The sequence below is a fragment of the Symphalangus syndactylus genome, chromosome 1 (assembly GCF_028878055.3).
Source record: "Symphalangus syndactylus isolate Jambi chromosome 1, NHGRI_mSymSyn1-v2.1_pri, whole genome shotgun sequence".
NCBI classification, from domain to species: Eukaryota; Metazoa; Chordata; class Mammalia; order Primates; family Hylobatidae; genus Symphalangus; species Symphalangus syndactylus.
Genome location: NC_072423.2, coordinates 12,589,848 through 12,615,912, shown reverse-complemented (window position 1 = coordinate 12,615,912; position 26,065 = coordinate 12,589,848). Strand labels below are relative to the sequence as shown.

The window sequence follows — 26,065 nt, the reverse complement described above, 5'->3', positions numbered from 1 at the left end:
AATTTTGTATTTTTAGTAGAGACAGGGTTTCACCATGTTGGTCAGGCTGGTCTTGAACTCCTGACCTCAAGTGATCCACCCACCTCAGCCTCCCAAAGTGCTGGGATTACAGGTGTGAGCCACGATGCCCAGCCGCTACTTTCTTTTTAAGATCTATTTCAAGTAGAACAATTATTAGAAATCCTTAAACTATAATTTCTGGCCTTTCTTAATTTCCTTGAAAAAAAGAAACTGCATCGGAAGCATACGATACATGGTTACTCAATGAGATGTGACGATGTGAAAGGAGACACTCAAACCTATTTCCCCCACCTCCAGTCATATGGCCTCCCTGGGTCTGAATGAGTAACACATTGAAGGATTCCTCTAAATAATCAGATTCTAAACATTAAAGACAATTATACACCAAACAGGCAAACACGGTGCATACTTTAAAAGCCAAATATATTTTTAAAAGATCATGCTTATTATAAGTAAATTACACATTCAGGAAACATCAAAATAAAGTAGATGAATAAAAAGGCACACTCGAAAAATTTGAGCGCAGAAAGGACACTTCTTTTTGTTTTGTTTCTAATGTCGGAAGAAAGAGAAAGAGATATATTAAAATCATTGTTTTCAAGTGAAGTTTTCTGTCAGTTGAAGTAGTTAGCAATGGCTTCTTTTCTCCTGTGTCCAAAGCAGGCTTTTCCTGCGCTGACTTCTGAGGAGGTGTTCAGTCTTGCTCCATGTACAGGCGATACATCAAGGCGACGGCCACTGCAGAGATGGCAGGGATCACCCAGTTGGTCCACCAACTAGAAAGACACAAAAAGCAATGATGCTGACATGATGTGCACTGTGGTGGACTCAAACTCTTTTCCCCTTCTAACAGAAAATTACCAGGGCATGTTTTTCTTAACTCTGTAATGAATTTTGCTGAAAAGGCAACCTGGATTTGCTAAAAGTGACATGAGTGTAACACATGCCCTGCTATACTAGGAATCACTCTGCCCTGCTGGCTTTACGAAAAAACTCATGCCCTGCTTGGCTGGGCGCAGTGGCTCACGCCTGTAATCCCAGCACTTTGGGAGGCCAAGGCGGACGGATCACTTGAGGTCAGGAGTTTGAGACCAGCCTGGCCAACATGGTAAAAACCTTCTACCAAAAAATACAAAAATTAGCTGGGTGTGGTGGCAGTAGCTAATTGTAATCCCAGCTACTGGGGAGGCTGGGGCAGAAGAATCGCTTGAACCTGGGAGGCGGAGGTTGCAGTGAGCTGAGATCATGCCACTGCACTCCAGCCAGTGCAATAGAGCGAGACTATCAAAACAAACTAACAAAAATAAACAAACAAAAAACGAATGCCCCACCAGCTGTAAAGTTACGGGCCCTGTGATTATTAAGGCTGCCATTAACACCACAGCTGTAAGCTTAGGTTTGGAAAAGCTAATCTTTACAATCTGTGCTGAACTGGATTTAAAGGGTTAAGAAACAGAATGGCCAGACTACTTGTGTGTGGTCCACAGGCCTAAATTCACCAAAAAAAAAAAAAAAAAAAAAAAAACAAAAAACCTAAGTTTACAGTCCTGATGCATAGAATTTCGATCTATAAATTACAGATCACAAATCAAATCAGGGATAAAGGAGGGATGAGCTATAATTTCTATTTGAATCTTTATATTAGATTTGAATCTTTAGATTTCGATCTTTAATTTCTTAGAAAAATGGAAATTAATGTGTAGGCTTTAGAAATAGACTTGGTGTACATATCTGTTTCATAGGGACTATAAGTGTAATCCTTTCATAAGGATTACAAGTGTAACTTTCATAAGAATCACAAGTGTAACTTTTGTCTTAGTGGGATTTGGTGGGGTTTTTCAATTTCACTTAGAAAGAAACTGGCTTGTTAATGAAGAGTAAGGTGAAATACTGCCTGCAGGCAGGGAATATTCCAGAACACCAACGTACTGAGGCAGTTAAATTTGACAGGATGAAATACAAATGTGTGGTTTTGAGCTTGGGTCCAAAAAAGTGGCTACTACAGAAGTCAATACGGTAGAGCTGCCAAAGATGTTAATATGCACTTGGACTATCATAAACAAATCTGGTGCCTAGAACAATTGAGTCGTGCTACACATAGATTACCAGCTTCAACTTTAAAGCTAATAAAAATGACAAAGGAAAACCGACCCATGCTTAGGGAAATGTAATCACTAGAGTTTAAGAAACAGACATGGATTGAAAGGAAGGAAATGGAATGTCTGCCTGGATGAGCCAGGCAGGCGCTGTGGGACTGGCCGCCTAAGATGCTGCCCTGGGGGAAAAGGAAATGCAATTGTTCTGTTTGTTCCTTGGGGTGGATGCAGCCAGCCAGCTAGATCACGTGGCTGTGGACGGTGTTCACAGTCGGCTACCTGAAAGTTTGAGGCTGAGTGCTCTGAACAGTCTGGCCTTCAGTGGAAAGTTGCTGAGACAGCACAGTGTCAGGCCCAGGAACCCAGAAGGTGGGGGACGCACCTTGTCCAACCTGGACCCATGAGCCCTCCCAGCCACCACTGCTTTAAAAGAAAGCTACCACATACCTGGAACTAGAATCAACAGTAGTGATAAGAGTTTCCTGAAACACGAGAGGAAAAAGTAAAGTAAGTTCAAGGGAATGCTGAACTTATTCCATTGACTAAAATCCTGTTTGAAAATAAGAACACAGTATTTTATATAATGCATTCTTCAGAAGATGTCGAAAGGGAAAATTATAAACTTCTTTTCACTAAAATGGCTAACTTTGTTTTTTTCCAGAATAAAACATTTTAATCATTATCTATATTTACTTAAGGACATAACCTCAATAATTTAAAAACATTCAAAATTAATATGCTACATAAAATATCTTGCACACGCTAGGCATCTAAATACTTTAATGCAGAAACTGAAAACAGACATTCATGTTCACATACACATAATCCCACGTCACCTTTAGAAAAAGCAGTTTAATTCTTCAAAAGCATGAACACAATGTTCAATAAAAAAATCAGTTATTTCATTCAAATCTGACAGATGCAAAAAAGTGTACCTAGATTACATTAAATACATGTGAACCGAAAAGAAAAAAAAGACTGCCATTTTAAGTTCCCCATTCTAGGCCAACTTCCCCGGGGGGCTGCTTTAATTCTGACCAGACGGTACCAGCAAGACACCAGACCAGCCTCACAGGACTGCTGTGCCTGGCGTCACACTTGTCACCAGCTGGTCACTGTCAGCCTAACAGCAAATCCCCAAATAAGGAAGCCCTGTTTTTATCCTCCAGGGCTTTCTGGGAGCAGCTCTTTTGAGTAGCACTAAAGTGAATGGACAATGATTCTGGAAAAAAATGCATACTTCTCCAAACAGCTGAAAAGCTAAGGTCTACTGAAATATAAACTTTTGGGGGCTTGAAAATGGGTTAAGAAGCATTCTTCTGATGTTCCACACCAACATAAGCATTAGGGCCTCAAACAGAAGTTGCCATAAATAAGACAGCTTCAGATCTGCAGTTTCCCAAAGCACAGATAAAAAGCATTAGCAAAACAATCAGTGGCCTGCAGTAAGGCAAGCATCACTCTGCAAAGCATGTTAGAGCAACTCCCGTGAAAAGACACACCCCTTTCAGGGAAAAGCAAGCAAAGCAGTTATGAGACCCACCAACCTTGAAACATCACCTTTAAGGTTCCTGACACAGTAGGGGAAAAAAGGTAAGTCATTTAAAAAGAAAATTGCAAATTTATTATCTATTCCAGCAATTTTAAAATCTTAGCATCTATAAAAAGTATAGGAGTAAAAAGTATAGCAAGAGGATTTTCCAAACTGTGTATATATGAATAAAATTAACAAAGATTACTAGAAATAATCAAAACATACAAAAATATTAAGTCAGCTATTAGAGGACACGATCAGTTCTGAAACAAAAGAATCACTGAAGGTAAAATATGACTGTCAAACTAGAAAGTTAAGCTTGAAACAGCCAACGGAAGGCAAACACAAACATCCACGGCATCGTTAAAATGAGTGCAGGCATTTCACCAACGTGCTGACAACTCTGGAACCTCCCACCTGCCCTCCTGCTGCCTTCGTGGTTACCATGGGTGAGCGCTAAGGTTAAAACACTACTCTGGCAGCAGCATCACCAGCAACAGGCATGAACTGTAAAGAGGGGAACTTGAAATAATCACATCACCTTTTGATTGTTGATTATCTTCTTGGCTCTGTAGCCCAGGATGCTTGACAGTTAAAGGAAGTTTGAATTACCACTTTGCACTTTGATGAAAAAGTAATTGGTCTTTAGTGGTCAATGCCCTGAGGGCCTCACTTGGGTTTAGGGACATAACTATTAAAGTATGTCAGCAATGAACAAGGAGAAAGAATATGGTTTTTATGATTGGCTCTGCCACCTGTTCACTCCATGACTTCGAGGGTTCAACTTCAGTAAAAAGAGGTTAACAATTAAATCAGTGTGTCAAAATCTGGGCATGGTGGCTCATGCCTGTAATCCCAGCACTTTGGGAGGCCGAGACTGGTGGTTGCTTGAGTCCAGCAGTTCGAGACCAGTCTGGGCAACATGGTGAAACCCTGTCTCTACAGAAAAATACAAAAATTAGCTGGGCACAGTGCTGTGTGCCTATGGTCCAGCTACTCGGGAGGCTGAGGTGGGAGGATTGCTTGACCCCGGGAGGTGGATGTTGCAGTGAGTCGAGATCCATGCCACTGCACTCCAGCCTGGGCAACAGAGTGAGACCCCGTCTCAAAAAAGTAAAATAAGTATGGCATGCATAATGACTTATAAAAGTCATGTGAATCAGTGTAAATTACAGTAAGCTCCATAAATTATGAAAAGCATGCAAAGCCCAACAAGCTTTTGTGAATCAGAGTCATCTCATTTGTAAGTTCATCTAATGTAAACTTTAGTGGGAAGCCTATCTCCCTTAAAATACACAGAGTGATGTCTAACACGGCAAGCCCAGAACCTAGAGGAGAAGCTTAAGGGACTGTAACTGACCAGCCTGAGATGGGTGCTAGATGGTTCTGGAGCGTGTCTGTGAGCTGGATGCTTAACACTTCCCAGCTGCAATGTACTTACCTCCCTTGGCAGGTCTAACATGGAGATACTGTGAGGACCAAATAATTTCTACAAGAATGCTTTAAAAACTATAACCAAGAAGGCCTATTGCTACGACTAATACTCTCTATGTAAGCAAATGTGATAGAAACATTTATGTTCGATTAAAATGCATGATTTCTAAGTCTACAAATAATTTGGTAACTTAACACTGTGCTTTCCTTAGGGCAGGTTCAAGCTAATAATCTTTACTGCATTTTATTTCACTATTCAGCTAGATATTTTAAGGAGGCAACATTTCAAAACTTCAGACCACAGTGTACATTCTTCAACCTGGAGATCGGCGGATGGTTATACAGACACATGACAAAAGAAATCCCTAAGGACACTCTTTACTTCTGCTAAACCAAAAGCACAAGAAAGATACATCCAGAAAAGTGCTCATGTATTTCCTTTCATTTCATCTGCTTATGGCCTCTCGAAAAGGCCAGCAAATTCTTGTCCCACATTCTTCCAGTTCTGCTTTCACTGAAACAAAGTCACAATAAAGAAGAGTTGTTTAAAAAATACTCAGAAGTTAGTTAATCTGTAAAATCTCTGAAGAGAGTAAAAACATCTACTCTAGGCTGGGTGCCGTGGCTCACGCCTGTAATCTCGGCACTTTGGGAGGCTGAGGCGGACGAATGCCTGAGGTCAGGAGTTCAAGACAAGCCTGGCCAACATGGTGAAACCCCATCTCTACTAAAAATACAAAAATTAGCTGGCCATGGTGGCAGGCACCTGTAATCCCAGCTACTCGGGAGGCTGAGGCAGGAGAATCGCTTGAACCCAGCAGATGGAGGTTGCAGTGAGCCCAGATCACGCCATTGCACTCCAGCCTGGGTGACAAGAGCAAAACTCCGTCTCAAAAACAAGCAAGCAAACAAACAAACAAAAATCTACTTTAAAAAGTTAGTAGGATTCTCAAACTTCAGTGAGACCTTCTACATCTAACAAGCTGATCAAATATCAACTGCTAATGCTGGAATGAAGTAAGCCATGTCTTAACACACAAAGGGCTGTCACTCAATGTTGTCAGGAAAGCTTTCTTTGAAACTAAATGCTAAAGTTCCGGAATTTACCACATAAACTTGTTCTGTTGCCAAAATATTCTCAGTATCAAAATAACTGCCACTTTAAAATAGAAAATAAGAACAATAAATAAAAAATAAGAACAATAAATAGTAACAGGCAATTAATCCAATGGGCAATTAATCCAATAAAAACAATAAATAGTAACGGGCAATTAATCCAACAGAGTATAGGTTGTAATACACGTGTTCTAAAAGCAAATAAAGGAGGAAAGTCTTTGTCCTTCAAACTGAAAGTAGTTATGGCAGGAGACACGTGTACAATCTTACACCTACAAGTGTTTTCTGCTTGTAGTCTTTATGGTTAGGGAAACGGCTGGCCCTGCAGTCATCTAAGTTCATCTAATGAATCTTAAACCTTTGTTTTGCTATAGCTAAATGACTTATACCAAAATGATTAACATGTTGAACACATGATTAAATATATATATATATATTCTTCCCTTAAGAGACTTCAGAGAAAAAGGAAAAACTTTATGCATCACAGAATTTCAGCTGTCCAAAAAGTAGCCTCAAAAAAGATGCTAAAGTCCAATGATCTCACAGCAAGGATTCTAAGCAATTGTCACAGAGGCCATTCAAATTCTGAAGTCAATTTTTTATCTTGTGGAAGTACTCCTATCATTAACATTGAACTTAAGTCTTTCTTGAATAAGGAGAGAATATAAATAAAATTGCTTTGTACTAAACAGTATTACACAAGACTTTTATTGTACTATCAGGGGTGTTGAGGGAAATGTGGCCTTTATGCTTATGTTATTGGATTAACTGCTTTGATCCTTTTGTAGATTAAAGATGATGTCTTGGCAGCAACAGCTCAAAAAATCAGCTCACCAGTTCCCAACACAAGCTCAGCTGGGTCTTGCTGTTGCACTTTCTCTAATAAAACCAAGAATTTACACCAAAACGAACAATTATACTTTCTTTTTTGTTATTTGTTCTAAGCAAAACTTTCCCCCATAGTCCTTTAATTAGACACTAGAAACTATTTTGCCTACTTGTACTTTTCAGGAACTTAGGCTGTGCTCTTCCATTCTCACCCTACATTTATCTTCAAATATAAGTGAGATGGTCAGTTCGGAGAGAAAGGCTAGTGAATCAGAACATAAAACTAGTATTGCCAGAGTTATTTTCCTTTCCCAAGGAAAAGTAAGTCAAAACGGTATTATTTAATTTCATTAAATTCATCTGACAAATATTTATTGAACACCTACTATGCCCAAGAGACTTAAAGATGAAGAAGACATGAGACACACACCCTTAAAGATTTAAGTAATAAAACCACTATCCATCCAGATTTTAAGTTCTCTGAAAATAAGGCTTGTGTCAAATCTTTTAGATCAGAAGCACAGTGCCACTATAAAAAGTAGCTCTTCAAAGGGTATATATGGATAATTATGATGAAAAAAGTAGTTTATTGACGGCCTTAAAAAAATTACACACAAGCCATCCTAACAAATCATACTGACAGGTTTCCGTAAATAAAAAATATTTGCTGAGCCAGTAGGTTACATATTCATTTATCTAGAAAGACCTGTGCTGGCCTCAGTCAGGTAAATAAAAACCCTCTGGCTGCAGTCTGACAAGTATTAAAGACAATGAAAACTCCAGAGACACCTGAGATGGTCACACTTACCGGAGGCTTGTTTAACTTTGGTCTGTCATCCTGCAATGAAAAAATAAGGCACATTATGGAATTTAAAAATCTACAAAAGTACCACTTCCAAAATGCTGACTTTGAGATTTTTTAAATTACAATTCAGTAATTCCCATTTCAGATTCAACATTTAGCTATTAAACACAAAGTCTGATCCATCTGATTTAACAGCAAAAATTAGTAGCAGATTAAGTGCCAAGAGATATTTTCTATTTAGAGTTCCAAAGTTTAAAACAGCACCCACGACAGCGCTCTGTACATGTTGATGTGCACACACATTTATTAGACTCAGATTGCGATACGTAATTCAGGGAGGAGCTGAAGACTAATCCTTCCCTTCTGTCCTCTCAAATTCCATTTGAGATTGTGCATGTATCTCTTACGTGTGTGATATCTTCAGTTAAGCCCTGCAATCTCCCAGTTTTGGAGTCATAAACTATTTCAACTTCAGGCTGAAGCTGTCAAAAATACAGTGTGTTTAAAGCCTGGCCAGGGGGAAGCCCAGCAGGCAGGTGAAGCAGAAGTGCCACAGTCAGGGCCTGAAACCTGACCCACAGCTGGAAACAAGGATGGGATCAGGCATGTGTAAGGGCAGGCCTCCCTGAAGACCCTGAAACAACTTTGCCTTTGTGAAGTATGGGATGAAAATATAGGGGCAAATAAACTTGTCAGATAAATGAAGCTTACTCCCTCAAAGTACATATCTACTACCACCAAAACAAAATCAAACAAACCTCCCCACTCAATGAAGTTGTTCTCAAATGGATTTCCTACTTTCGAGCCTTCTACAAAGAACCTAAAGTAACCTCTCCTTCATTCACAGTCATTGCAGGAAGCATCAGTGGTATATGATAAGACTTTTCCTATACTCCTTAAGAGTTTCTCAGTTTGCTCACTTGGAATGAGGCTATTTGCCTCTCCATTTTTTTCTTATGAGAGCAGAGCGGGCTCCTAGCAGGCCTCTGTCCCCTTCTGGTGGGCTGCTCACCATGCACCACAAGTGGGAAGGCAGGACGGAGCCAGGCACTCCCAGAAGTGGACACGGCAGCTGAGTGTGCAGCCCCGGGATCCAATCCAGAAGCTCAGAGCACTCGGCAACTTCTTTCCAAGTTTTCAGCGATTTTCCTGATAACTTAGGTTGATAGACCAGTGACATTTAACATGGTCATTTACAACTGCCATAGAGGGGTCTAAAACCATAACACAGCCCAGTGTTTATAGAAAAGCCAAATTAGGGCTAGGCGCAGTGACTAGCAGTGCTGTAATTCTAGCACTCTGGGAGGCCGAGGTAGGTGGATTACCTGAGGTCAGGAGTTCGAGGCCAACCTGGCCAACATGGCGAAACCCCCTCTCTACTAAAAATACAAAACAATTGGCCAGGCATGGTGGCGGGTGCCTGTAATCCCAGGCTGAGGCAGGAGAATTGCTTGAACCCAGGAGGTGGAGGTTGCAGTGGGCCAAGATCGCGCCACTGCACTCCAGCCTGGGCAACACAGTGAGATTCTGTCTCAAAAAAAAAAAAAGGAAAAAGAAAAGAAAAGCCAAATTAGGCCAGTGTTTTCCAAAAGTTGGTCAATGGATTGGTCCAGAGCTGATATTCTCAAAGGTCTGGGGTACAGTGAGCAGAATACAGACAATGTGCTAGCTCTACAGAAGGCAGAGCTTATTCATTTCACATAGCTCTGTTTTTATATTTTTAAATCATTTTTGAGAACTAAAATATCCTTGGTCTGATGAAAGTAGAAGTGGGATTCTTAATAAAAATATTTTGGTCAGAAAAGGAAGGAAAGCAATGCTGGGTTGATTCTCCCCACCTTGTAAAACGTTTTGCCCCATGGAATTTCTAGGACTGAGCAGACTCCCCAGTGCGTGGCTGTGGGGTGGAGCATGCTGACTAAAACGAAGTGCCAGTAAAAAAATGCAACCAGGCCAGGTGCGGGGGCTCATGCCTGTAAACCCAACACTTTGAGAGGCCGAGGTGGGTGGATTGCTTGAGTCCAGGAGTTTGAGACCAGCCTGGGCAACACCATGAAACCCCGTCTCTATAAAAACTATGAAATTTATCAGGCGTGGAGGTGTGTGCCTATAGTCCCAGCTACCAAGAGGCTGAGGCAGGAGGATGACTTGAGCCCAGGAGGTTGAGGCTGCAGTGAGCCATGATCGTGCCACTGCACTCCAGCCTGGTGACAGAGTAAGACCTGTCTCAAAAAAAAAAAAAAAAAAAAAAAGCAACAGTGAAATGCAAAGATATTTTTGGTCAATTTATTTATGACAAAAATGGTGTCCTAAAATCAGGAGTTGTTTTTGCTTTACTCCTTTTAAAATGTGTATACATGCAAGCTTACAGACTTGGGTAAGGTCATCTGATAGCCTTAAATACAAATAAGAAAGGGCCCCCAAAATGTACTTACTGGATGGAGCTCCCCAATGATGTATGTTTTGGACATTTCCCTGGCATCTGTAGAGTGCCCGACATCCTCAAAGTTCTCAGTAGCGTCACCTCCAGCTTGTTCCCTTAAAACTTCTTCCCCACCAGGATGCTGTTCAAAGGAGAGGTAGAATAAAATTTTTTTTTTTCAGGCAAATGAATTAAGAGAAAATGGCCAGAATTTATTTAACCAAACAGGTGACTCCTTCAGAAGACACAGATGACAACAGGAGACTGTAACTTGTCCATAAACATGGGTTAAAACAACACAGGCCTTTATATTCAATTTCCATCATGCAAGTACAATAGGCCTAGGCAGCAGAATCACTTGGGCCCAAGTTCAAAGCCAACCTGGGCAACATTGTGAGACCCCATAACTATAAAATACAATTTTAAAAAATTAGCCGGGCATGGTGGCACACCCCTGCAGTCCCAGCTACATGAGAGGCTGAGGTGGGAGGGTGGCATAAGCTCAAGGGGCTGAGGCTTCAGTGAGCAGTGACTGCACCACTGTACTCCAGCCTGGGTAACAGAGGGAAACCCTCAAAAAGATAAAAGTAAAAAAAAAAAAAAATTTAAAAACAACCTTTCCCAGCCGGGCACGGTAGCTCACGCCTGTAATCCCAGGCAGACCACTTAAGTTCAGGAGTTCGAGACCAACCTGGCCAACATGGCGAAACTCCATCTCTACAAAAAATACAAAAATTAGCCAGCCGTGGTGGCGGGCACCTGTAGTCCCAGCTATTCAGGAGGCTGAGTCTTGAGAATCGCTTGAATCCAGGAGGTGGAGGTTGTAGTGAGCCGAGATTGCACCACCGCACTCCAGCCTAGGCGACAAAGCGAGACTCTGTCTCAAAAAAAAAGAGAGAGAGAAAGAACGAACCTTTCACTAATAACATAAGTTGCTTCCCCATGTCATTCATACAGCTTAGTAAAAGCATGAGGCTCGTGTCCTTCATCCTTTGGTAATGTCTGTTTTGTTTTTCCATAAGGCTCTCAAAATTGCTCTTATTCTCTACCCAATCTATTTTTCTTGACTCCTGCACCTGAGACTGACTACTCTGGCATCTTAGTCTAAGTGTGGCCTCAAGAGCTGGCATGCCTGAGATGACGATTCACAAGAGGCACGTGTGTGTCACTTCCCTCTGGAAAGCACCCTGCATGCCGGCAATGCATAGGCAGCACAGACTGTCAGACAGATAAGTCCCTGCCTTTGCAGAACTCACTTTCTGGTAGGAAAAAAGAAAAGAAAACAAAACAAAACAAGTAACTTGCTGAACATGCTGCCACCAGGACACAGTGCTGCCAGGACACAATGGAGGCACGGAGGCAGGGGCTCGGCTCCACGCTGGGGAGAGGCGGGAAGAGCCTCTTGTGGAATAAAAGAGTTTTAGTGCTTTCAGCTGCTTTAATGTGTGAAACAAGGATGGTCATGATGCAGGGAGGGAAATTTTTTCTCCAAGATGATTGACAAGTGGGGCTTAGTCACAGCATAGAGGTAAGGAGGTCTGGGGATTCTCAGGCAAGGGAAGCAGCTCTCAGAGTAATAAAAAAGTGGAGCTTGGGCAAAGCATCCTAAATACGTACTTTTGTAGGAAAAAAAAAAAAACTTCTTTAACTGAGCTTGAACGTTATCTTAGATTCATCCTGACCTTGACCAAGTCACCTGCAAATGTCCAACAACTGGACAGAAACCGGTCTCCCTCGCAGAGTCGACTGTGGTCAGTCCTTAATTTCTCCCAGTAATGAAGACATCGGGCACATAACATTGTAGGAAGGTGGATCATTATTCTGTTTTGAAACTGTTTCTCTTCCTACTTTGTCTAAACATACCTAGTGCTAAGGAAATCCACTCTTTTTTTTTCTTTTTATAACATTTATCCATCCATGCTGCAGAAAAATTGGGAAGCACAAAGAAAAAAATTAAAATTGCCGATCATCTTGCCTCCAGAGAGCCGGACATACACACACACGTATGTGTATGTAATGTTGGATAGAAACTGTGATCATTATCCTATGCATTGTTTTAGAAAATAAAAAGGAGGTGATACATGGTACAGAGGCAGGGGTGCCTAGTGGTTACCACTCACTCTGTGAACTTGGGAAAATACGTATATAGTTTTTGAGGATGAAATGTATTAACATATGTGTCTGGCACATCATTTATGCTCAATAACTATTACCCAGCATTTTTATTAAACACTTTCCAGTGTCACTATGTTAGTCTGTTTTGTACTGCTATGAAGAAATACCCGAGACTGGATCATTTACAAAGAAAAAACGGGTTACTTTGGCTCTCAGTTCTGCAGCCTGTACAAGCACGGCACCATCATCTGCTCAGCCTCTGGTGAGGCCTCGGGAAGCTTCTACGCACAGTGGAAGGCCCGGGGGAGCCCACGCATCTCATGGCGAGAGAAGAGGTGGTCCCAGCCTCTTTCAAACAACCAACTCTGCCTGAACTAACAAAGTGAGAAATCACTCACTACTGTGAGGACGGCACAAAGCCATTCATAAGGGATCTGCCCCCATGACCCAAACATTCCTGCTAGGCCCACCTCCAACACTGGAGGCCACATTTCAACAGGAGGTTTGGAGCGAACAGGTGCAAACCATGTCAGTCACTAAGTATTCTTCCTCAACGGGACTTTGACATGGCTACATGCTGTTACATTGTATAGGCATTCCCCGATTTACTGAAATGTCTTCTACTGGGGCCATTTAGATTATTAAAAGTCCGCCTTAAACAGGCACGGGAATGCACGTTAGATGTGCAGACAACAGAATGGCTACCGCAAAGCCAGCCCGAAACTTCTGGATTCCTCGCCAAGGCTGCCGCAATAAAAACACGGTTTTGTTGATTCCAGAAAAGTCTGCTTAAGGCTGGGCACTTCCACTCACCTGCTGAGTACGGAGAAGCCACATGGTGAGATATAAAATGACTCAGCCAGGGCCCACAACTACGTAAACTCACGGACTGCTGTTACTCGCGTGGGGACCGCTGAACTCAGGAGCTGCCGTAACTTTCGATTCCTGTTAAGGATATGTCAGTGGAGACAAATCTCCCAGAGTCAATCATTATTTGCCAGGGACAGCCGATGTTCAAAGGACGACTTCAAGTGAGGTTAAAAACATGGACTTGGCCCTTTATAAAGAATCGCAGACTTAGACAAGTTTTTAGATACAGAATTCTGATCTTTAAAGTGCTAAAATGGAGAAAATACACATTCGATATCATGGGGTAATTCGACAGTCTTAATCTGGAACAGAAGTACAACAGGGCAACTTCTCACCTTAATTTTTGACCAAGAACAGCAACAAGGGATAGGTATGTATGAATCTACCTATCGACCTCTGGTTTTTACCTTGCCTAAACCATGTGTGGGGCAATTTTCTAACAAAAAAAAGAGAGAGAAACATCTTGGATTATATTGGTTTCACTGATAACTCACGTAAAATTTTAAAGATTTAAAAAACTAAAAAAAAAAAACATAGCTTAGAATAAACTAACTGACACTAAAATATTTTCACTCCATCCTAAAGGTCTATCTTAATAATTGGTAGGAAAATCAAATGCTAAAAATTGATATTTTGGAAAAAATAACTCATCTTGATAAGACAGTAAAAGATGAGGGTGGCTTTTTGTAATATCTAATATTTTCCTTGAAATATATGTATTATGGAGAGAGAGAGAGACACTTTGCCAAGTAAACAATCTAAATCATGTTTTGAAACTTGTCAGTCTTCTCACTCTTGTTAGCAAATATATGCAGCAATTTTAATAAGCACACATCAATTTTTTTTTTTTTTTTTGAGACGGAGTCTCACTGTGTCACCCAGGCTGGAGTGCAGTGGCACAATTTCAGCTCACTGCAACCTCCATCTCCCAGGTTCAAACAATTCTCCTGTCTCAGTCTCCAGAGTAGCTAGGACTACAGGCGCCCGTCACCACGCCCGGCTAATTTTTGTACTTTTAGTAGAGACGGGATTTCACCAGATTGGTCAGGCTGGTCTTGAACTCCGGACCTCAGGTAATCCACCTGCCTCAGCCTCACAAAGTGTTGGGATTACAGGCGTGAGCCACACATTTGGAGACTAAAGAAAATGCTCTTCTTTGCCTGTCAGCATTCTGAAGAGACAAAGAAAAATTGGGAATGCTGGTGTTTATGCCATCTTGGTTATGCCCAGAGATCAACGTGTGGCAGCATGTATGTCCTAACCTTTGGGCAGGTTATAGCACTTGGGGGTGGCCTGAAGAAAAGGCAAGGCAGGCCGGGCGTGGTGGCTCATGCTTGTAATCCCAGCACTTTGGGAGGCCGAGGCGGGCGGATCACGAGGTCAGGAGATCGAGACCACGGTGAAACCCCGTCTCTACTAAAAATACAAAAAATTAGCCGGGCGTGGTGGCGGGCGCCTGTAGTCCCAGCTACTTGGAGAGGCTGAGGCAGGAGAATGGCGTGAACCTGGGAGGCGGAGCTTGCAGTGAGCCGAGATCGCGCCACTGCACTCCAGCCTGGGCGACAGAGCAAGACTCCGTCTCAAAAAAAAAAAAAAAAAAAAAAAAGCAAAGGCAAGGCAGAAAGTGGTAGAATAACAGGTAAGTTAACTTATCTGATGATTATCTAAAAGATTTAAGAAAAAGACCAAAACGTGTGGTTACACATAGGTAAGATGAGAGGTAACAAAAGAAGTGAAATTCTTCCAAAGAGCCGGGGCCAGATGGAAGCTGTGGTTCCACTTTGGTGCAGGCGGTAGCAGAAATCTGTCCTCCATAATGCACTCCTTGCTAAGCCTCTACTCATGCGACCATGTGTGGGAAGTGACCAGCTGTAGAGCCCAGAGAGAGGGAGAAAGGTGCGGAGAGGATGTCACGGGATGGTAAGGAGGACCCAGAAGTGGGGATGGGCATGGAGACGCAAAGCCGTTTCCACGTGAGCTGCCCCCTAACAGTCTTCCGTCTTTCCAGAGGAAGATTTCCATTTGTTTTTGTTATTATGCACTTGAGTTAATTCACCCAACAAACACACATGAAGGTCTCCATGTGGCAGCCACAGTCGGAGCCAAGATAGCGACGGCTCCCGCCTCGGGGAGTTCACAGCCGGAGAGATGAAACATGAATAACTATGACCATGCCACTGCAAGTGAAAGGAAATGAAAGAGTTTAGTGCCATGAAGAATATGACAGAGGAATGTCACCCACACAAAGGGGTCAGGACAGGCCCTGCTGAGCTGTACCACAAGGTGGGAGCTGTAGTCAACGAGGGCCAAGAGGAAGGTGTCCGGGGAAGGTGTTGCAGGGGCAGGGAACAGCAAGTTCAGGACCTGGGAGAGAAGGCCTCACAGGGCCCCAGGGTAGGAGAAAGGGCCAGGCCGTGTGCTGCTTTTGGGCCTCTCCAAGGATTCTGATCTTTGTCCTGTGAGCAATGAGAGGCCATGGTAAGGATCTAAGTGGGGGAGGTAATGCAATCAGATTTAATTTTAAAATATAACCCAGGCTTCAGAGTGGACAGCAGACAAAAGGGCAAGAGAGGGTGAGGGAAGGCTGTTCTCTGCAGCCATTCCAGAGGGTAGGGTGGGGGCAGCTGCAGGTGCAAGGGTGTGCACAGTGTGAGGCAGAGTGGACGAGAGGGCTTCCGGATAGTAAGGATGGCGGGGGAGACAGGAAGCGCCACTGGAGCCAATGCTCGGTTTGCACAACTGAATGGAAGATGGGGCCAAATGCTGAGAACAGGTGTCAGGCAGAGAGACCAGGTTTAGGGCTAAACCACTTACTGGAACTCACTCATCGTGCCCACATATCTTGTAGCTCCTAATGCCTCCCACATGCTTTTGTGAAATCTCCACTTTGTAAGTTACCCAAATATACCTTGTTCTCGACAGCATATGAGAATCCCCAGATATAATCCAGGGAATACCAATACAATAACTGGAAATGGCTTTTGCTTTTTGCATCTATAAAGGTTAGCTATGGGAAAATAAACAGGAAATATGCTTTAAAAGATTGAAGATCAGCACAGTCTAAATTCAGAAGACATTAACTGCCACACCCCTACCCAATACTAAGTGACTTTCAGGAAGACACAGTACACCCCTGCATTGTAAACAATAATGTCAGCTCCCAGCTCCTGTCGCTCCATGGCTTTATACAGTTCACATGTAAAAGTTCGCAGCAGAATTTTGCACAGTGGTTCTCTTCTCCTTGAATTGCCTTCTTTATTTGGCTTCCAGGGGAACAGGCTCTGCTCGTGTTCTTCCAACCTTCTCGGCCACCACAGTCTCTTGATCGTCTACGTGTCTAAACACAGGAGCACCCTGGGGCTCAGTCCCTGGCCCTCACCCCTCCTCCATCTGCGTTGGCTCTCCTGAGGATCTTATCAAGTCTCCCCACTTAGAGTATCAGCTGTCAGCCAAAGAAAGCAGTGGAAGAGCCCCAGGTCCCTCCCACACACAGCAGCTACTCAGCACTTCCACTCCATAGCTAACGCACACCCCAGCGTAACAGGACCAAATGGCATGTCTGACTTTCCCCCCCAGAATACACTCCTTCCAGTCTTTCATTCACGGGAAATGCTGCCACCACACACCCAGTTGCTGCAGCCAAAAGCCTAGGAGTCAAGCTTTATTCCTCTTTCTTTCTTCATCTATTCCATCAGCCAATCCAGTTGGCAACCTTCAAAACAGACTGAGAATCTAACCACCTCTCACCACTTCCCCTGCTACCACCCAGGGACAACAGCAATTGTTACTGAGCTGGTCTCCCATCCTCCCTAGCATCAGTTTCCCCAAGATCGCCATGCCATGAAGACTTTTAGAAGCTGATTATGGTACCCTGGGAAAGGATCATTCTGGCGTAGTCTAGAGCGGTGGCAGTAATGGTGATACAGAGGTAGAAGATAAAGTAGCGGAGTTTCAGAGATGAAACAGATGCCTTTAGTGATATTCTAAGGTAACAGGTTCCCACTGCTGTTAACAAACATCCAGTATTTGCCATGTCCTACAAGGTCCTTGCTCATGGGCATGGCCACACGGCCTCTGGCAGGCCTTCAAGCTGGCCACACTCGGTCCCCATCTCAGAACCCAACATCTGCCTTCTGCTTGGAATGCTGGTGTCCCAGACCTTTACAAGATTCCATCCATCACCTCACTTACGCTCTGCTCAAATGTCGACACCTCAGAGCCCTCCCCTGATTTCCGCATCTAAAGCAGCCTGCCTGGGTGTGGTGGCTCACGCCTGTAATCCCAACATTTTGGGAGACCAATGTGGGAGGATTGCTTGAGGCAAGAAGTTCAAGGTTGCAGTGAGCTATGACTGCGTCATTGCACTCCAGCCTAGGCAACAGAGCAAGACCCCATCATTCATTAAGTTAAATAATTAGTTAAAGCAGCTTGCCTGTGTCCTCACACTATTGCCTTTGTCTTTTACTGCTGTATTTCCCTCTCAGTACTTGTCACTACCTACAATTATTGTCCGCTCTCATATCCACGGGTTCCTTACCCATAGATTCAACCAACCATGGATGGAAAATATCCAGGAAAGAAAACCGCTTCAGTACTGAACATGAACAGGCTTTTTTTCTTGTCAATATTTTCTAAACTATACAGTATAACTGCTTATCTAACATTACATTAGATATTATAAGTAATCTAGATTTAAAATATTCAGGAGGATGCGTATAGCTTATATGCAAATACTACATCCTTCTATATCAGGGACTTGAGCACCTTCGGGGTTTGGTATCAAGGGAAGTCCCAGAGCTACTCCCTGGAGCACATCTAGTGACAGCGACATTTCATATCAATTTGTTTCTAAGATTCATGGATCTGTCTCGTTCATCACTGTTTCTCTAACTCTTGGTTCAATACCCATAAGTATTCATTAGATAAATAAATGAGATAAGCACAGATCATTCTTACACACTGGTTTTGTAACTATTATATATAACCAGTTCAGTGGCTGATGGGAACTTTCCCTCTCATTCCAACTCCTCCAGTTCATAGCACTTTACTTTTCCTGAGCTCTAAGAGTTCTTCCCATTCAAATCATATGATTTCGTACTTAACTGCTGTCTGACTCAGCTCATCAAAGTATTTTACTGTCTACTATGTGCAAGGCATTGTGTGGGACAGAAAAAAGTACATGAAAAATCAACGTGATCCAATCTTGAAGAAGTACGCAGCTCATTTGGGGATAAAGAAATAGCACAGAAGAGACTTCTGGCCTTCCCTGAGACAGCCTCATACTTCTGACTGTCTACAGACGACCCAATGGGTCCTAAACTCGCAGTAGCTGAGCTATCACTGAAGTGTGGATTTGAGTGACTTTCCCTGAGGGGAGGAATGAACGACCCCATAGCTACCACGGGTACCTCTCTGACTCTCCAGCCCTCATCCCACAGGTACCTCTCTGACTCTCCAGCCCTCATCCCACAGTGCAGTTTGATGATTCTCACCTTATCTTTTTTAATTTTTAAAAATGTTCCCCAGATTTATCAAGGTATACTTAAGAAATAAAAATTGTATATATGTAAGGAATACAGTATGATGCTTTGCTTACGTATACATTGTGAAATGATTCAATCAAGCTAATCACCATATCCATCACATCGTGTGTGTGTGTGTGTGTGTGTGTGTGTGTGTGTGTGTGTGTGGTGTGTGGTGAGATCGCTTAAGATGAATTTTCCCAGCAATCTTCAACTACACAATACATTAACATTAACTGTAGTTACCTTGTGTGCAAACTATAGAACAAGAGTTTGCCACAAACTGAACTACTCTGGCAGAATACGCTGCTGTCAACTGACTCATGCAAGGAGAGGCCAACATAAAAGCTGAAGATGGCCAAGGACCAAATGAGTCTCCTATGACTCTGTGGCAGGTTTTAGGATCAAGCCTGACCTGTTTCACCATCTTGCCAACCCTAAGGCATAAAGAGACGTAGAAAGTAAAAAGTTTCCTCTTTAAAGCTCCCCTTCTTGTTAAAGAATAAATAATAAGTGTTAGAAATAATAGATTATTTTAAAGACTAACTTTCTTCAAGCCTCCTTGCTTTGTGCTAATAACTCCTTGTTAAGCCCTATCCTATGTAACTGTTGGACAAGCTCACAGACATGTTCCAGCTCACAGCCTATGCCCCTTTCTCATTTGGAATTGTTATTGCTTCCTTAAACCTTTCCTAAGCAACTTCTTTGTTCTTCTTTGCACTTACCTGTCTAGGAAAGTTTTAGGCTATTAGCAAACTGGGTATCAGTTCAAGAGTGTGAGGTCCTGCTCCAGCCAATGGATGCAGGACACAGCAGTAAGGACGACGCAAATGTGTAAGGGATAAATATGTCTGCTTTTCCTTTGTTCAGGTGTGCTCTCACCATTGTTCCATCTGCCATTGAGCGCCCTTTCTGCAGAAAGTAAAGATTGCTTTGCTGAGAGATCTTTTGTCTCCACGCTGACGTTTCCTCGTGGTACCAATTATCTATTTCTAACAATTCTGGTATTTCTAACAAGAGGTAAAGTGAAGAAGTTCCTGTCTGGATAATGACAAGGCAAAGAACACCCGCAAGCAGAGTTTCTCTTATTTACACGAATTTAATATAAATTAGGAGTTTTATGGTGGCCGGGCACAGTGCCTCACGCCTGTAATCCCAGTACTTTGGGAGGCCGAGGTGGGCAGATCACCTGAGGTCAGGAGTTCAAGACCAGCCTGGCCAACATGGTGAAACCCCGTCTCTACTAAAAATACAAAAATATTAGCCAGGTATAGTGGTGGGAGCCTGTAATCTCAGCTACTTGGGAAGCTGAGGCAGGAGAATTGCTTGAACCCGGGAGGCAGAGGTTGCAGTGAGCTGAGATCGTGCCACTGCACTCCAGCCTGGGCGACAAAAGCAAGACTCCATCTCAAAAACAAAACCAAAAAATAAAAAAAGAGTGTTTTATGGCTTTAGTCCTTGTTTTTACTATCACTAAAAATCTGGGGTCTTAACCTTTTCAGTTATACTTCATGTAATGTGAGAAACACAGCTGTAATTGTACTTGTAAAGCTGAGGATTTATCAAGGTCAACGGTCCACCAAATACATACACACAAAAACGAAAGGAATGCAAATATGGCAGAAAATGAACTGTTAGCTGAATGGTATCAATAACTTCAAGGAAAGACTAGGTCATCTCAGCTAGGAAGACAGTCAAGGGAAGAAGCCCCTGTGTGCTGAGTGACCAACTGGAGGGTAAGTAAGGTCACCCCTCTGCCCAACACCAGTCATCCCAATAAACGGCACTTCCTGCACCTCTGCACTATTCAATGATCTAAGAGGTACAGCCCTGGTTTCCTAAGAAATAAAAGAGTTTAAAAAGGAAGAAAATACTATTCTTACAAACTTGGTAAATTATTCTTCACTGGGCACCAAATATCCATAATGAATTAAGTACTATTTACAGTCCTTTAGACAATGCTAACACACAGAAACAAGCTTTTCATTTCATCCTTAATTAATAGCACCAAGCCAGTATTTTCAGATAAACACTGCTGAGTGACCTGCTGTGAAAAATCAACACACTTAAGGCTGATGGCCAACATAGAGCTCATCACCTATGAAGCTGGCCTAGCCATGGCCCTGGCCCTGCCTCTTTCTAAGTATACTCTAGCAGTAAGGATTTGCTTTAAACTGAAAAATGCTTATTGCAGGTGGGATTCACCTGCTCCTGGGATTCTTCCTGCAGGAGAGATGCCAAGGCTTTCAGGGCCAGCTCTACACTCACAGCTCCCCCGGGGATCACAACGGGCTTCCTTCCTTCATACCTACATAAGAACCTCGCTGAGAAGATACGTGGCCCACTTAATGCCATGGAGCTCAGTGGTTTCCACCAAGGTCACACAAAAAAGAAGCTGACCCAAACCTTCTGGGCAATATTGGCATGCCCCATGAATGGCATGCCCAGGACTGTTCACATGGCACAGCCAGTCCCTAGAAGGCCTTCTTCATTTGCACACCATTCTCCAGTTCCCAAATGCTCCCTACTTCAGTAATAAGTAACAGTGAGAGAGCGCACATGTGGCTGAAATGAAAATAAGGAGTCCAATTTCCCATACAGGAAAAAATGAATAGCAGAGTAAAATAGCAGAAGGTGATTTATAATAGCACCAATAGTGCGAATATGTCACAGTCAGCTGTAAAATAAGTATAATCAATAAAGACATGATCTTGGGATGAGTTTATATGAGAAAATATAGACAACGAGTGATGTTTCCACTTCTTTTTAGAATGAGGCCAAAGAGAAATGCTAAATAAATGTATCATTAGAGATTCCACAGTATAAAGGATTTTTAAAACTTCAAGAAAATTCTATTTTCCACTTAAGAGTGTACACTGAAAGTGGATCTATAAAAACTGGCAAGATAAAATAAATTTGATGCTACTTGATACAGATGATTTCAATAAAAAATTCTTAGTGTGAAGGCAATAATCGTAAGGAGAAAGAAAATACTGCGGGTAAAATCAGTCACTCTAGGTTTAAATATGCAGTCTATAACTGTTACTTATTCAGAAGCTGGTCACTGGGTGAAAACAATTACCAGGCCCATTCTTCATTCTTGTTGTTTCTAGGGTCATTTTATAGTTCCTTAGATACTCTACCCAGAAAGCAAAAATGGGTATTAACTATATTTTTGGAATTATCTTTGCCAGCTATATTCCTCAAATAACTAGGTCAAATGAGATTGTCTTAAGCTGGATACAGAATAATATTTTTGCTTAATGTTGCCCTTAACTCCTAAATTTGCTACATTTTAGTGGTCTTGGAGAAACAAGTGATAACATCTCAAAGTCAAAGGTTAACAGTCTGGCTCACTTGACAGCAGAGCCTTCCGTTCCTATAAAGGAAACCAGGGAGGGCCTCCGGCTGCAGCCGCCAGCTGTTCTTCCGCACTCCAAACCTTACCCCACTTTTGTCCCTTGCATATATTGCTGCTGGGATCTCATCCTCAAATATTGTTTTGACCATTTCTTGTACCCTCCTCAAAAACCTACGGTGGTGAATTTCTGCAGTTAAATCAAATGCCTCTGGAACTTCTCAAAGAGAGCGTCAACACCTATGCAGCACAGGAAGTACCCTTAGCTGAACAAATCAGGTGGGGGAGAGGGGGGCGGAATTGTTCATTGCTCCAATATCTGTTTCTCCTTTCCTCTCTAATACTTAAAACTCTGAGCTGGGAATGGCCAAAGAAAGATGTTAGAGATATTTCCCAGCCTCCTTGCACCTACATATCTCATGTGGTTAAACTCTGGCTCATGGAATGGAAGAACCTTCCAGAAGTCTTCCTTCTGGAGTGGTGGATTCTCTGTGCCCTGTCTTCCTTCATCCTGCTGCCTGGAGTGGAGATACCGCCTCTGAGCACCAGGATGAAGCTGTCCCCAGGAATGGCCGAGAAGGGAGCGGGATGCAGCTATCACACAGCTCTGGTGGCAAAGATCACTTCTTTGGGGCAAATATACTGTCCTGCTTAAGCCAGTTATTAGAGGATCTCCTGAGCCTAATCCTCCTGAGCTGGGAAATATCTCTAACATCTTTCTTACTACATCAATCATTTAGTCAAGAAAAGCAACCTGTGTAAACATGCAGAAGCATCTGAAACTCACAAATACACAGTCCTGAGCCTCGAGATGCTTCCTACCAATCAGGGTTGGACATGCACCAAGCAACAAGAGGAACATGAAGGGGCATCCGAATTGTTGCCTGAACACAGCAGAGTCTGGAAAAGCAGGAGCTATTAAAAAATAACCTCAGCCCCTTTAGAATAGTTAGGATGTGGATCAATAGAGCAGATAAATAAAGATGAAGAAGCTGAAAAGGAGAGGCTTGAAGAACATGCTGGAGGAGCCATCGCCACAGATCAGGGTGGCAGGGGAGGACCCGGCGGTACGCAGACCAGATACGCCAACACCAGCGCGGCACCAGGACGTGACCCAGCCCGGAGGCTTCTCCAACCCCATCTTTCCCTCTCAACCCATCAGGAGCCTTAATACTTAACTCCCTCAGCTTCCTTCACAGCCCACTATTCTCCACCTCCTCTGTGAGCCCAGCATAAAAACCAGGCAACTGAGCTGGAGATCTTGACTCAAAATGGTGGGGTGAAGGTGAAAAATCCCAGAGGCTTAGAGGTGCAAAGGATCTTCAGAGACTCGACATCCTAAATTTTCAGACAGAGAAAATGGGACGCAGAGGAATGAAGCCCAGTACTACACTGATAGCTCACGAGGGAGCTGGGGCGGGAACCCTGCTTTCTGACTTTGAGAGTTCAGTTCCCCCCACCTTTTTTTCTGAACATGCAAATAAAATGACCATTTTTACATTTCTGAACAAAGTATCTTTAAATATAAAAAGATGTCTTAAAAATAAAGTTTCTTCATAAATTTCCCTTTTGAGAATTTGGGAGAAAATTTCACAGACTTCTAAACCTCAAGAAATTTTGTCATCTGCCCTGCCTTTCTGGGCCTTACCAAGTACAAAATATTCAGAACACACACACACACACACACACACACACACACACACACACACACCCTTCTGTCAGGGTTCCACCTGACTACAAGGTTGTCCCTATTAAACAGTCAAAAGCGTATGCAAAACGACACTACAATATGACAGTCTGCAGCAGGTCAAAGTCATGCCTTCAGAGGGTTTGCATAACCAAGCAAAAATGAACTGAACCCAGGGGAATGAACGCAGGCCACCTGACTCCACACCAGGTCTCCTAACCACTGTATGTACTGAGAGGAGAGCCACTTCCCTGAGATCTGCTAAAAGGGGTCTAAGTCCAGATGACTCCTGTGTCCCTCAGGCACAGTCTATCTGGCAGCTACCCATCTGCAGGATTAAGTCATAGAATTAATTAGTAGACTCGTTGGCAAGTAAGAGATGTTCAGAAAGACAACCATGACAAAAAACCCTTTTCACCTAAATGCAACGCTAAGTGACTAAAGTCCATCCATTCTGGAGTTTTAAACAGGATCTTTCATTCCAAATGCTTAACACTACCAAAAAAGGTGGAGTACAGAGATTGTCCATAAACAACGACTAGGCAAAAACAACCTTATTTAAAGAGCTTATCTGCAATAGTTAAGCCAAAAATGGAAACAATTCAAAAGAGTTTGGAGAATGTACAATCGATGCAAGATTTAGAATAAGATAACAAGATGCCCTGAACAAACGTTTCCTATCATTTCTGGATGCTGTTTTTCTAAGACGGGAAAGGATGATGGCCTCAAAGTTGGTTTGAGTTAATCAGACTTCTGTCCTGCTCCACCGTGGACTCTGTAGAGGGGCCAGCATCTGCATGGGGCACAACTCGCAGCTTCATATCCACCCTCTCGCTGAATCCCCACAAGCCTTGTTGGAACTACTTCCCATTTCACCTTGAAGGTCATGGCATGAAACTAAAGAGGTCCCTCTGGCAGTCACCCAGCTTGCCTATGGGACCCACAAACTCATTCAAACATCTGATGAATGCCAAGCCATGCTCTGTTGCTAGCAAAATGGCAAAGTCATGGCCCCACCCTCAAGAAGTTATAGTCTAGTAAGGAAACTGACATGTAAACAAATAGCTAAATGTGGCGAGCATCAGGTGCAGGAGTCACGGCACAAAAGATGGCGGGATTAACTCTCCCAGGAGTGTGAGGCAGAGAAAGGGCCCAGGAGGGGTCACTCAGGAGGCAACGCTTAGACTCTGTGTGAACATTTCAGCAGGAGCTCATCAGGTGAGCAAGGGGAGGCATCCCAAGCCCAGGACATAGACACATAGAGGCCCTGAGGCAGAACACAATGGTGTCATGGAGGATACAGGGGTAACTTTATATGGCTCAGGTGAGGGCTTGGGTCTCCAGTGAGAAATTAACCCAGAAAGCCCAGACGGGAAGAGAGCACCTGGAGTTTCTGCCGAAGATCTCTGCATTTCACAGCCTCAACAAATGCTTTCAATTTCTCTCCTTTCCACTCTAGCAGCCAGGGAAAAAGTCTAGTGACAAATAATGATGAATATCAGTGGGTAACATTTAACAAATGCTCACTGTGTACAGGGAAGTGTTCTGAGCACTTGTGTGGACCCTTCCAAAGCTCACAAGCCCAAGAGGCAGGCATTACCATTACCATCCCCACTTTACAGACAGAGGTGATGGAGCCAGTTAGGGGAGGCTCTGGGAAATGAACGCAGGCCGCCTGACTCCACACCAGGTCTCCTGACCACTGTGTGTACTGAGAGGAGAGCCACTTTCCTGAGATCTGCTAACAGGGGTCTAAGTTCAGATGATTCCTGAGTCCCTCAGGCACAGTCTATCTAGCAGCTACCCATCTGCAAGATTAAGTGAATTAATTAGTAGACTCCTTGGCAAGTAAGAGATGTTCGAGAAAGACCAATTCACTTTCCCTTCTTCCCCATCCCCATTTTATATTGTGTATAGTCCCTGGCACAGTTCCTGGCCTTTGTAAATTGCTGAAGGCCAATTCCAGCACCAAACCCAAGGGACCCCCTTCTCACCACATCTCCTTCATCTTCAAAAGTTTTCTCTGGATTTAATCAACTGGCTGGATTCTACTGAACCACAGACCCAAATGGCACACATTCATAGAAACATCCTATGATAAAAATAATAGACATTTCTACATGAGATGGTTCTTAAAGGTTAGTTAGGCCAAGGGCAGACAGGTCTTATACACAGCCTGTGAGCCGGCAATCATCCTGCAGAATGCTGTTAGAATTTCCTCTTCTTGAAAAAGAGAAACAAAATTCTTCTTAATTAC

General features: G+C 43.0%; 1 protein-coding gene across 2 annotated transcripts in view; it reads right to left on the bottom strand.

Annotated features, from left to right (window-relative positions):
- Positions 1–427: 427 nt before the first annotated feature.
- CYB5A (cytochrome b5 type A) overlaps positions 428–26,065 on the bottom strand; it is a 39,054-nt gene continuing 13,416 nt past the window's right edge. Inside the window, exons 2-5 of one of the 2 annotated variants that reach the window (XM_055296479.2) lie at positions 10,270–10,398; positions 7,838–7,867; positions 2,565–2,599; positions 428–797 (exon numbers count right to left, since the gene is read on the bottom strand). In XM_055296479.2, coding sequence (XP_055152454.1) covers positions 716–797; positions 2,565–2,599; positions 7,838–7,867; positions 10,270–10,398 — 276 coding nt within the window. In that variant the 3' untranslated portion in view covers positions 428–715. The remainder of the gene's footprint in view (positions 798–2,564; positions 2,600–7,837; positions 7,868–10,269; positions 10,399–26,065) is intronic. The other variant, XM_055296490.2, reaches the window with a different exon arrangement.